The 14,671-nt window shown below is 33.0% G+C and overlaps 1 protein-coding gene across 1 annotated transcript; it reads left to right on the top strand.

Moving 5' to 3' along the window:
• The first annotated feature begins 112 nt into the window (after positions 1–112).
• LOC130992453 (ethylene-responsive transcription factor TINY-like) lies at positions 113–1,475 on the top strand. The gene has a single exon (XM_057917090.1). It carries the CDS (start codon positions 486–488, stop codon positions 1,182–1,184), a length of 699 nt encoding a protein of 232 aa, XP_057773073.1. The 5' UTR covers positions 113–485; the 3' UTR covers positions 1,185–1,475.
• The last annotated feature ends 13,196 nt before the right edge of the window (positions 1,476–14,671 follow it).

Genomic DNA, 14,671 nt, shown 5'->3' with positions numbered 1-14,671 from the left:
TGTGTATCAATTTGAATACTTCAAAATAGTTCAAATCAAAATGTAATAATTTTCATCATTTGTAAACTCGTGAATTATTTTAATTGGACAAAACTTATGGAAACTCCGTGATGTAATTTAGATGTCACCTCTCTCTCTCTCGCTTTCTCTCTCTAAGTGTGTGTGCGCGCGCGCGCGTGCAATGCGACCTTACAATTTTGTCAAAATTTTGCAATTAGGGGCGTCGTTGTCACACCCCAACGTACACTTAATATTTTTTTGTCTGTATAATTTGTTTGTTTGTTTTATCATGTTTCCCAAATTTGCTTCAAAACTAGACGCTTATCACACCTCAACTAACACTCTTTTCTTTTCTTTCCTCACTATATAAATTTCTTAAAACCCTCATCAATCCTCACACTCCACCATTACATGTGATCAAGAATATTCCGCCACCATTGTCATTCTAATTAACATATATCAAAGTATAAATAAAAAAGTAAACAATGACTGAGCCGCCGCGCTCGGCCGCGGAAACAATGACTGAGTCGACTCGCGAGTCAGGCGAGGGCAAGAAGAGCAAGCCCAGCAAGAAGAGGGCAGCGAAAGAGAGCGGAAACAAGCACCCGGTCTACCGAGGAGTGAGAATGCGGAGCTGGGGCAAATGGGTCTCCGAAATCCGGCAGCCGCGGAAGAAGTCGCGCATTTGGCTGGGAACTTACCCCACGGCGGAGATGGCCGCGAGGGCCCACGACGTGGCGGCGATGTGCATCAAGGGAAACTCGGCAATCCTCAACTTCCCCCAACTCAGCGACTCGCTGCCCCGGCCCGACTCGCTCTCGCCCCGCGACGTGCAGGCCGCCGCGGCCAAGGCGGCGGCAATGGAGGAGCTCGGCCCGTCTTCCTCCTCCTCCTCTTGCTCCTCGTCGTCCTCCACGGTGACCTCCACCGGCGGTGAAGGGGAAGAGCTGGGCGAGATCATTGAGTTGCCGAGTTTGGAGGGGAGCTACGAGTCGACCGAGTCGGGGGGCGAGTTGGCCGTGGTTGACTCGGCCGAGGGGTGGCTGCAACCGCCGTGGTGGGCGTCGGATAACAACTTTTATGACTATTTCTACGACCAAGTAGGTGGCGACGGCGGTGGCGATGGCGGTGGTGGTGGGAGTTTGATCTCATGCAGCTTTGAGACTCTCAAGTGGACAAGCTAAATTTAGGAGGTGTGCCTTGTGCTTCTCTACTTGTACTTTCGTTTTTTGATGGTTAAAAATCACTATATTGTACATATTACTCATTTTCTCCCCCCAAATTTATGTCCACTTTTTGTCATTGATTTTTTTTTTTCTTCTAGTTTCGAGTGGTTTAGAGTCACCTTGTCAATATGAGTGTATACTTTTTTTTTGCTTTTCAATAAATAATTAGTAAGTATTTGTTTGGTTAGTTTACACATGAGTTTTGTAAATATAACCACTCCCTTCGTTCATAATAAATGTGATTTTTTTCGTTCATAATAAATGTGATTTTTTTATCATTTTCGTTCGTTCACAATAAATTAAAATTTTCTATTTTAGAATATATATATATATATATATATATATATATATATAAAATTTTACCCTCAGTCATATATGATATTAAAAAAATTATCTTAACAAATCAATTTTGGTGGAATAATATTTTCTTCACTTTATACACATTTTTCAATATTTTTTTAAAATCTATATCTTCTCATTCACACCACACTTATCTTAGTCAGATAAAATATATCCTGAAATGTTAAAACGTAAATGAATTGAGACTTTAGTACTTTTTAGCTTATACTCTATATATAATGCTCACTCGTGTTTAGGAAAAAGTTCAGTTGATTTAACAAGATTCACACGCAAAACGTTAATAATAAATAATGATTGTAATTATATATTAAAGAAAATAGCTATCATCTTTTATTTCAATAATGTTGAAAAAAGTGCTTACTAACGTCTCCCTTTCTAAAAGTTGGAAATTTTATACCTTTGAAGATATTAAATCAGCAGTGAGACTCTTCAATATAAAGTAAAAAAGATTAATTATACATGCGCGAGTAAGTATTATTTATCTTTCATTTATTTTGTTTTATCCACAATGTGTTTATTTTGGAAGATAATTTAGATTTACAATACATAACTTTTTGATTTAGGAAATCCAACAAATTCAGATTATTCAATATATCAAAATATATGGTGCATTTTCTGTACCATTTTTATAGGTAATATTTTTTCTTGAGGTGGTAAATTGGTAATATATATTATCTATACAATATTCAATAAGTTAGAATGATCAAAAATAAAATATATGACTGCTGGAATACAGTGAAAAGTAAAATAAGTAAGAAATAAGCCACAAGAAAATTATATGCACACAACGTTTATTATTTCACAAGATTAAGACATTTTCTTAGGATCCGTTTGTTTTGACACAGACGTATTGTTCTATCTTCTGTGGCCTCTCTCTCTCTCTCTCTCACACACACACACACACATTTAAAAGTGTTAGAAAATCATAACATAATTATGTTATTATTAAGTAAAATAGGTATTCCATGAACTAGCTAGAAATATGAGAATATCGTATTATAGATTTTTATGGAGAATCTAACTAATAAATTTGTTTAAAGAAAACAAGATAAGAAAAAGGAAGAGAAAGAAAAGGAGGTTAGATATACATATATAGATTTACTGTAACATAAAGTGCATGTAGTCAGTAATTATCAGATCGATGTACTAAATAAGAATGTAGGCCTAATGTCACATTCCATTCACAGAGAATTACACTACCAGCTGCCTCTTTACAAAAAGAAAAATTAAAGGAAACAAAGTTGATCATCTATGAATATGATTAATCAAGTATATAATCCATCTTACCTTTACCAAATGCAAACTACCAAAAACTCTCTAAATAGGAGTGTTATTTCAATTGTTTGCGTTTTTTTTTCATTTAGTAATATATTGAATTTGAGGCTTGAATTGAGTACGGATTAAATAAATATAATTGTAATACATTTATTCATTTCATTTACCCAATTGTAATCATGGGATATATGAATGTGTAGAAGCATATTATAGTCAACATTATCAAACTAGTTTCACGTACGATTAAATTTTTTTTTTTGAAATTATATATCTCTTTTTTTTTGAAATTATAAGAGATATATGAATATAATCAATTATGCAACCTGCATGTAGACGGTGGAAAAATATCACCGCACCCTACGTGTGGGACCTCAACACCAAATAATACGACATTGCACGTAGACGAGAATACAACATTATCTAAAGTGGAAAAATATCACCGCACGCAAGCGATATTGAACCCAAGACACTTTGCCATTAAAGCTAGGCCTCGTTGGCGTTTCACGTACAATTATTGGGTTCCAACAATTATATTTACCTTATATATACTATCGACAATTAATAATATCTCCCATTTAACTACTATATATATCCTCGTATGACAATAAAATATTTTCCTTGAATATTAGTGCCGCATTAATAGTAATCGATTTTGATATAAAATTCAACCAATGGAAAATCTGCAAGTTAACCTTGACAGCTAAGATCCCTGGATGCAACTCAATCGCATGGACAAACAATTGCTGTTAATTTTTTTACACAAAATCTTGGGTACACTTGAGTGTACCGTACAACCGGGTTGACCCGTATCCATAATAGTATTATTTATATGGGTTGGGTCAAGATACGGATTCAAATCAGGATATGGATCAAAATTTTAGTGAAGGTATAACCCGGTTGTACGGTACACCCGGGTGTACCCAAGATCACCTCATTTTTTTAATGGGGCCTTTTCAACGAGCTAGATTATTAAAAACAAAAGAAAAGTTAGTGTTAAAAAAATTAATATAGTCATTTCTAAGATGTCAATTTTTTGAGGTTGAAGATAATATTTGTAGGCCTAATGGGTGATAATTGTGGGCATGGCATTCCCAATTACCGCCACGTAAACATTTTGTTTATCTGTCAACATTATTGGTGATATAGACACTTCTTCAACACTCTTATTTATTGGCTATCACATATATGTCTACCTCCTCCTAAGCAATTTTATGAATTTCAAACCTAGTTTCACCCCTAAATAATATTATTAAATGCTCTACATATCATATAGCTAGGTAGCCAATTAAATAACTAGGAGGGGGTGAAGTAGGGTAACTCTTAAATGGCATTTAAGATCTTCTATTGCCCATTTGTTTGACATATTCTATTATATTTGTACATGAGCAGCCTATGGCAATGTTAAGGGTTTTAAATTATCTAAATATATTAGGGTGTACATTTTTCTTATATAAATTTTAAATCCTCAACCCTTGGTATATACAATACTATCATATGTCTGAATTGCTTAAATGAGGTTAGGCTATGGTAAGGTGGGTCGAGGAGGCCTAGCCCCTGAGCAACAAAGTTGAAGTGTTGAAGTCTCTCTTGCAAGAGATTATTGACTTGATTAAGTCTTTGCGGGTTTCATTTGATTGGATATTTGGTGTAATTACTATATTTTTGTACTAACTTAATTATTTCATTGAATATATATTTATTTTTATGATGTGATAAAAGAAGTGGGGGACGAGTTTGGGGAAATTAAAGAGTGAGCGAGAAAGGGTCGCTTAGTATTAAATGGACTTGTTTTGGAATGTCATTGTGTCCTTATAAATATACATTAATTAATTTACATTTGCAACATTTTCCTTGTATCTAGTTTACAAATTTAATTAACTTAACAATGATGAATGCACCAGTAAACATTACAAATGTACTCATTTAGTAGGATAGAATATCATTATACAAGAAAGAAATTGAAAATTTGAGATAATTACATGTATGATTAATTACTTGCATTTCACCTATATTAATTCATTTTGTAATTACTTTCCTTTCTGGCTTTCTTTGTAGATGACCCTCTTTTATTCTATTTACATATTAGTCACTGCCGATAATTTGTAGTATTATTTTATTAATTGAAGTGACATTCGAGTCAATGACCATTTATGAAAGTGGTTAACATCCTACATTCCTACTTAGCTATATTCTTTTTCTTTGCATAATCACTTACCTCTCGATTCAATTCCTTTGCTTCCCTTCTCATTTTACATTTGTAATTAATTAAATCATTTTTCAGTTGCATTAATTATAAAATTATGTACACTAATTACATCTATAAATTAAATATAGATCTCAATTGAAAATAAATATTGAAGTAATGTTAAGATATTAGTATTACTATTCTAAGAAATTATAACGTAATAACTGTACGTATCAAGTAATATTAATTCATTTCGGGGTTTATTACTTTTGTAAAGAATGTAGCATTCATGTCCAATAAACTAAAGCGTTAAGGGCATGGCTGGTATGCAGGAATGAAATGGTGGTTCTTATGTCCATTCTCAATCTTATGATTGGTAGTACTGTTTTTGTAATGGGAAACGTCATTTCCGATGAAATGCCTATTCCCATGAATATGTGGGATTAGTCATTCCGCCGCTCCCCGATGATATTATTTTTTCCCACGGATATGAGATTGCTCTATATTAAAAATTTATTTGTTTAATAATAATAATAATAGTAAAATAATTTAATATTATTAATATAATAATAAATAAATAATAATAATAGTAAAATTAATAATAAATGATAATAATAGTAAAACAATTATAATAAATACTAAAAAATATAATAACAATAATAATAATTTTTTATTATTATTATATTAGTTTTATTTCATTCCTATCCATTCATTCCTTGTAAATACCAACCATAGGTCCATAGGAATCCTATATTTCATTTCATTTCATTCTCATTCCATTCCAAAATCTGTTCTATTTCCTTCTAATTCCATTCCTGCAAACCAGACATCACCTAAAAGATAGGGTTAATAGCCGAAAAATACACCAACTATTTTCGGATTTGCATATTGCACATGACCTTAAAAAATAGCTCCATAATACATGACCTTTTGGCTTAGTTGCAATTTGCACCCGGCAGAAGTTTCGACCACTCTCATGTTTGACCGGCGATTACGTGGACATTATTTTAAACTACATGGCATTACGCGTGGCATTTATTACACAGTGGCAAGCCACGCGTTCAAAACGACGTCGTTTTGATAGGGAGAAAAAAAATAAAGAAAAATGTCTTCTTCTTCAATCTCTTGCCCGAAGCAGCCCCGTAGCTGCGACTTCCTCTCCCGACCACCGAGCATCCGAGGCCACCGAAGCAGCCCCGCTCTGACGCCCCGCCACCACGACTTCCTCTTCCCCCACGATCTGCCGCCCTCCACCAGATTTGGGGATCTAGAGTTTTGGGGAAAAAGGGAACTAAACACTAGAGTTTTGATACGCACCACCTCAGACCACCACCTCCGTCTCAGATCTGGACATCGACGCTGCGTCTCTCTCATTTCTTCCGGTGATAGCGTCTGGATTGGGGATCTAGGGGCGGAGACATGGCCGGTGGCAAAGGGAAGAGGGAGGTAGGAGCTAGAGCACGATAGTGGTGGCGTGAAGCCACAGACCGCGATCGTCGGAATTGAAGGGGTGGCGTCTGGATTGGGGATCTAGGGGCGAAGACATGGCCAGTGGCTGTGTCGTCGCCAAATTCAGAGAGAGGCGGTGGCCTGAGGTGGTGCGTTGTGTGTGTGAGTTCTCAGGTGTCTGTGTGTGAGAGACGAGAGAGGGAAGACGGGGAAGGTGACGCCGGCTGGTTGCTCGCCAGAGCAGAGGAGAGAGGGAGCGCGGCGGGAGCCTTCGGCAAGTCTGGTCGAGAAAGAGATAGATGAGTCAGGGGGAGAGGGATGGGCCACAGAGAGAGAGAGGTCAACGACAACGTTTGCAGATTTCATGTTTTTTTTTTGTTTTTTTGTTTTTATTTAAAAAAGCTTTACAAAAACGACGTTGTTTTATTTCATCGTCGGTGCGTCCACGTCTGCAAATTCCGGGAGACACGTCATCTAGAATTTAAGGGATGGTCAACGTATGTGCAAATTGTAACTAAATTAAAAAGTGATGTATTCTGTGGCTATTTTTAAAGGTCATGTGCAATATGCAAATCTGAAAATAGTTGGTGTATTTTCTGGCTATTAACCCTAAAAGATATTATTACTTGACAAGTATTGCTTCATTTATGGACAAGTATTTCTTATAAAATCGTTAAAATATCCGATTTTTTTGTGAGTCATTATACGAAAGTCCCATAATCAAACAAAATCATAGAAAAATACAATCTCAAAATCTCGAATTTCAAATTTAAAAAATACAGTCATCGCCACTAATTTTTTGCACATGCAGCCTTACACATGTGGCCTTCTATTGGACACGACATTACTAATTAATTTTGAATGTCATCTCATATTTTGTACAGTCTCCACTTAATATCCATTCGTTCGTATACTTTTTTATATTTACTTGTACTGTTTTTATATTTAATCTAATAAGTATGATGACACAACAGTAAAATATGTCACATTTTTTTTGTTATTATTATTTTTTTTTTGTAAAAAAGGATGCGGTGCCTCGTTTTGTTTAGAAGGATTAGTAATTTACTTTTAGGAACTATATGTATATATATTATAGTACTATATTATTATTTAAATATAATAACACATTATTTATAATGGGGATTGATTTAATCCACATATCATGAATCTCGCAAAAAAATAAAAAATAGATCGAACTCAAACACGCACGCTTTATATTTAATTATTGATGTTGAAACCGCACAACATTTTAATGAAAAATAAAAATAAAATAGTGATTTATTTTTCAGAAAGCTGTCTTACTAAATTCGGAATTTTCATCATCATATCATCTTATAGTTACTAGATTGCCCTATCTTTTTCATTTGTCAGAAAAAGATCGAAAAGAATAACAATAATAAACCAATGAAAAATAATGACGTAGACAAAATGTAGGCTTTTTTAATAGGATTTAGAATTCCGAATATGTAAGGTAAGTAACTCTATATTAAGAATATTCTTCTACTCGATAGAGATATATATTGAAAATAAATAAATTAATTGATAGTTTAAATGTTCTTTAATGTGAATAGTTCATTCGTACACCTCTCAATCAGTCGTTCTCACAATGCTGGCAATAAGCTTTCGAGGGACACCCTACTTTTAATAAATTAAAATAATAATAATTACTACTATATACGATACACCAAATGGGGGAAGCTCTCTTAAACACATGAGACAACACCATAAATCCATACCTTGAAAAAACAATGAGAAATAAATCTAAAAAAACATATACTCCAATATGCTTAATGAGAAATCATGCAATTATCCACATGCGTAATACATGTGCTATAGATAAACTTTTTATCCATGAGTTATTCTTAATAATACCATGAGATTTTATGATCCGTGAGGTGTGCAACTTGAGTTAGAGGGTGTTTGGCTAAGCTTATTTTAAAGAGATTATAAGTTTTTGGAGCTTATAAAATGTTTCAAGAGCTTATAAGATGTAATTTTTAAGAACTTATAAGCTATTAAAGTGTTTGGATAATTGAGCTTATAAGCTAGAGAGATAATTTTTTTGCTAGAGAGAGAAATATTTTTTTAGAGAGAGAAAATCGAAGAAAAATGAATTTGAATGATATATGATGAAAATAATAAATTATAGTTGAAAAATATTTGTAAAAAGATTGTTGCATATGAGATTATAAAAAAATAAGTTGGGGTAGAGGAACTTATATTTTTGGGGAGCTTATAAGCTCTTGGGGCTTATTTTGGGAGCTTATAAGTTGTTTAAGAGCTTATTTTGCCAAACACTTTGAAAGAGCTTATAAGCTCTTAAACATCTTATAAGCTGTTTTGAGCAGCTTATAAGCTCAGCCAAACACCCTCTTAATGACTTAATGGGGGTGAGCCATGACTTATCATGAATATGCAACATTTATTCGTTGATTCAAAATGAATACCGAAAGGTTTACCATTCTATGATAATGTTTCTAAAGCTAAGTTTAATGAATGAGTGGTTTGGGTTTTTTATAAATTTACAATATTAGATAAAGAAATTAAATGGCCGCACCACAGGGGACTTGAACCCAAGACCTTTGGCCTTAGGCATTAACCCCTTACCGGCACCGCTTAGCCAACACACGCACACGAGTGGCTTGAGTTTTGTTACTTAATAAATGAGATGACTTTGTTCCGGGTGATGGTTAGTTCGAAGCTCGGGTCATGCCAATCTCTCTCTTTTAATTGGTTTGTTTGTTTTGCTATCTGCTTTAGACGAATACTCTTTTTCCTCTATTAGGATTTTCTCATCGGGTTTGCTTGACAGAGGTTTTAACGAGGCTCGGCCCTTAGCCGCGTCTTTGTGCTTGCAAGGGTTTTCGTAGATTTTTCTTTCTTTTTAATAAAATCCAATTTAATTCTAAAGCTATTTTTAATATATTTAGTTTCAAATTAGGAACATTTAAAAAGGCCTCTATGATCCTAATAAGACAAATTTGAATGAACGTCCCATTAAATGCTCTAGTAGGATGCTTACCCTGTGAGTAGAGATGTCAAATGGTACGGGTCGGGCCAGCCCAGCCCGAACCCACTGGGCTTTCGATTTTTTCGGGCCGAGTCGGGCCGGCCCGAAATTAGATCGGGCTACAAAATTCTAGGCCCAGCCCAGCCCCTCTCGGGCCATCGGGCGGTCGGGCTAAACCGGCCCATAATTTTTTTAATATTATTTTTTTTACAAAAATAATAAAAAATAATTTAAATTAAAAAAATTAACTCAAATTTAAATTAATAAACTTGGGCTCTTATATCTTAATTTCGGCACAAACATCTCAAATTTGAGCTAGAATACACCATATGTTGCATTGCTGCTCTACACAAATGGAGCAATTAAAAATTCATAACAAATGATGTATTTAATTAGTGCATTATTAATCGACAAGATAGTTCTCACAAAAAAAAAATCATAAATCATATCATTGTTAAATATAAATAAACATGAATTAAATTTTGTTTTTGTAATCCAGCTTGAGATAATTTAGTCTTTTAAAGTTTCCTTAATGTATATATATATATATATATATATATATATATATATATAAAATAAATGGGCGGGCCAAAAAAGCCCGAAAACCCCGGGCTTAAAAGCCCGAAACTCGATAAGCCCGACGGGCCAAAAACCCCGGGCTTTTAGGCCCGATTTTTTTTGGGCTCTATTTTTTCAAGCCCAGCCCGCCTCCTAACCCGGGCGAGCTGGGCCGGCCCATCGGGCCGGGTCGATTTTGACATCTCTACCTGTGAGATATCCAAAATGAGCATCCCCACAGCCTAAATTTGTTGTAGTGGGTACATTTATAATTTTTACATAATTTTTTAATAATTTACAATAAAAAAATGTTACTTGTAATATGGTGTTGTAATATAACGAAAAAAAAGGTAACTAATTGAAAATATATACTTATGTAAGATACTAAGAATCTCTGCTGAAATTTAAATTGGAATTGAAATTCTACATTAATTGACATGCATAGTTGTTACCGTATCGAGATTTAGCGGGACGAATCAAAGGTGGAGCCACCCCTGTTTCAATATTTACGAGACAAACAAAATATTTGAAATATAGAAAACATAAGCTTAAACTCAATTGACCTTATCAGTGTTATTTCATTTTCCGTCTTGGTTGTTTGTGGCAATCACTCTCACAAATTTGAGAAATATTACTTGTCTTTTACTCACATTTCTTAAGGCCAAGGGTAATTTAATACTAGCAAGGTAACACCTTAAATTGATAGAAACAAATTTTGGAATACTGTAATAGTGTAATTGAAACTACCAGAAGGATCCCCCTTTTCTTCGTTACCTTTTAATTTTACATGTCATTCTGTTTTTACACATTAAAAAACACATATATGCTACCACTTAAAGACATGATACGATAAATAAACGAAAAATCTAATCATAAACCTTGTATAATTATAAAAATTTCATAACAGAGTACAAATCACAAACCACATTTTTAGGGGTGATAATACGGTTTTGAATAATTCATAATTAATCCCAAATTGTTTGGTGTTCAAGTACCCGTTAACCACATAATGGACAAAGGCTCAATGAATTTTCGGGTATCAAATATGCTCATAATAAATATTTGAACAATTAATAACTAGGGATGTCAATCTAGCCCGAAGTTCGTGGGATGGCCCGATTAACCCGCCATTCGAAAGGGTTAGGGTTCAATATTTTCAACCCAATAAAAGTTACAATCCGATTAGCCCGGCACCCGATAGGGTCGACCCGACTAACCCGATAGGCTAGCCCGAAATCCGAGTACTTAACTTAGAATATTTAGATATAAAAATAAAAAAAAATGATAAACTAATACTATAATGTCTCATCATTTCACTTTTCTTTATTTTTGAGATGATTTGGTTCTATGAGTTCAAACTATTGTTGGATATTTTATTATTTTTTCTTTAACAAAATTGAATATTTTATTGTTACCAATTTATTTTATATGTTTTGTAATCTTGATGTTTTTTACAATATCTCATATTTTTGCATTTAATGCTTGCTATATAATTTATATCTTTGATTTATATGTATGTTTTATACATTATACATTAGATCATTAAAAATAACAAAGTACAAATGATTATTTTATTTTTACGCCTTTAAGCTGATTAGCCCGATGGACTAGCCCGAAACCCGAACGTTTAGGGTTAGGGTTGGAGATTTATAATCCGAAAAAATCCCCAGCCCGATTAACCCAGAACCCGATAAGGCTGGCCCGAAACTCGGTGGGTTGACCCAATTGACATCCCTATTAATAACTATTAGTATAGCTTATGCAACTATTAAATAGCCGTATATATGCCCACAATTCATATTCAAGTAACCCGCATACCACTCGTTCTATCAGCCCGCTCATTTTCAACTCAAAGAAAAGAAAAAATAAAAAAAGAAAGACAAACAAACAAACAAAGATATGCAAAATCTAAAAATGCAATACAAAGGACAATTGTTTGGATGGATACTAAAATAAAAAGAAAAGGGTTGCTTGGAAAGCAGAGGAAATGATAAGTCGAGCCTTCTTTTGAAAAACGAAATTCTCGTTCTCTTTTCTTATGTACATTCCTTCCTTTCCAGATAAATTATGCTTTAACTATTGGTCATGAAAAAGATTCAAGGAGAACTTTCCTCCACATGTTAATTATAAACTCAAATTATTTAATTTTATGGATCAATGAAAATGATCAAAGTATCATATTAATTATGTCAATTTTGTTCTTTTTCCATATAGAGTTCATTGCATTCAATTCATACAAGAAATTATCATTTTTCAAATTGAATTTATCATTTTATTATAATTTGTATTTTATATTTTAAGGATGTGTTCTCCTTAATTGAAAATTTATCTTTGAAAAAGGAGGAGGACAACCTCCCCTAAATTCTTTTTTTCTATCATAACTAGCATGTCCATCACGTGCACTGCACGAGAAATATTTTATATTTATATAAAATCGATTCGAATTCAATTATCATATTTATAATATAATAAAAAATTAATTTTAACCGAATACATATTAGCTAAATATTGAAAAAAATTAGGATGGCTAGATCATCTAGTCGCCCATTCGGCCATATCATTTGACTGACCGGATGGCCAGATCATCTAGCTACCCAATCAAATGATTTGGCCGTCTGTGAGCTTAGATGATCTAGCCACCGGCTAGATGAATTCTTGATTGATAATTATCAAATCGTTTGTTTTTTTAGTTTTTTCTTACACATTTCTGACTGATATCTGTCAAATCAGTCAAATGTGTAAGTTTTTTTACAAAAATCAAGCAAAATCATCAAACATCAAATGATATTTAAGTCTGTTCATTTAATTTGAAATGTTTGTGTTTATAAAAGATAACATTTTTCCCATCTAAAAAAAATATAGTAACATTTTTCATATAAAACTTAAGGATTATGACATTTTTACCTACTAACACCTTAAATTTTCGTATTTATCCTTTTATGATGATTCACTACAAGAAAATTTGCCATTTGCTACAAAAATGAACGATGCCAACACATCGATCATTAAGTTTTCGGTGTTAACGACGCGTCAACGATGCAAATGTAGTTATATCGAATATTTTTTAAACATTATGTCGTTAAAGCATCATTATTATCGAGTACTTTTTATTACTTTTTAAATATTCCACCGTTAAATGGTAGTTATTATTGAGTTTTTATTTTTTAAATATTTTGTCGTTGAAAATAATATTTTTTATTTAATTTAAGTTGTAAAGGAGTCGTTGATTTTTTTTAATATATACTAATATCAAAATATAACTAATTTGAAATTAATTTAATTTTTACAATGAGTACTTTTTTTAGAATGCTCAGTAAACATTGAAAATATTAAATTGAGTTTATTTAATAGAAAACAAAAGTCCAAACATGAATCACGTTGTTATAAATAATGTCGGACTGGACCCTATCGTATCATGTGGGAATAATCTCAGAATTATAACAAGAATTTGCATGAAAAAAGTATCGGTGTCCAATCTAGATTAGACGTGACGGTTAACTAATTAATTATAATTTAACATACCATATATACAAACAAGTTACGAACTCCATAATAACATATAAACATGACAAGCCCCATCGTGTCCTAACTTTATATAAACTCTCAAAAATGTAAATCACTAACTTGAAAGCTAACGAATCATATAATATTGAATATTTTAGTTTGATTCAATTAATTTGTCCCATAAAAAGATCTGAATAGCTCCCTCGTAACTAAGATGATTGATTCGTTTACACTCCCCATTGACTTAATGTGTTTGGAATGCAATGACTAAATACTTAACATATCAATGACAAAAAAGAGAAGAAACATATTGAAATGTTACTATTTACCCCGTCCACCCCTAAAAGTGATATGTATTTCATTTTGGATCATCATTATAATTTGTTTACATAAATAAAAAAATCTAATCCTTAAAAAAGTGTAGATCCTACCACTTTTAATCAATTTATACATTTTCTTTAATTTTCGTGTCGAAATTTTTTTAGCCACTTACAGTTGAACCTTAATTTAGGAGGTTCTTAATTTTTTCTTACTTCGATCGAAACTATGTTAATTCATGATGAAGTTGCAACTTCATTAAACATAATCAATTATTTGTGAAGGACAAGACATTAAAGTTGAACTCTTTAATAATCATTTAGAAGGTAAAAACAAACTATAAACCTTTAACTTTTTTTTATCAGTAAAGTAAAACTTTTATTGAAAGAAAAGGGATCAAGTCATCAGGAATGCCAATCAAAACAACATAACAAGTTTGAAGTCTTTGGAACACCAAGAAGTAAAAGGAATTCCTAACTCCACAATTTTGTAAGCCTCGTTCCAACTCCAAAGTCTCCTCTTAATCTGTAAAACAAGTCTATCAATATCCCAAGCCTTGTCCTGAAAACGACTATCATTCCTGCTTTCCCAGAGCAACCACACTGTTCCCACCCACAAAGCTTTTAGCAATCTTCTTTCTCTCTTCTTTTTAACTATAAACCTTTAACTAATGAGTCTTAATCACTAACCAAACTCGCCCGAGGTATAGTGCATGGCAATTTCACTTTTGACCAATCATTACAATTCTAAAATCTAAATCCAATCAATCAATTATCATATGATGTT

Source organism: Salvia miltiorrhiza, chromosome 7 (genome assembly GCF_028751815.1).
Source record: "Salvia miltiorrhiza cultivar Shanhuang (shh) chromosome 7, IMPLAD_Smil_shh, whole genome shotgun sequence".
Taxonomy (NCBI): Eukaryota; Viridiplantae; Streptophyta; class Magnoliopsida; order Lamiales; family Lamiaceae; genus Salvia; species Salvia miltiorrhiza.
This window is presented reverse-complemented; position numbering and strand designations above follow the sequence as displayed.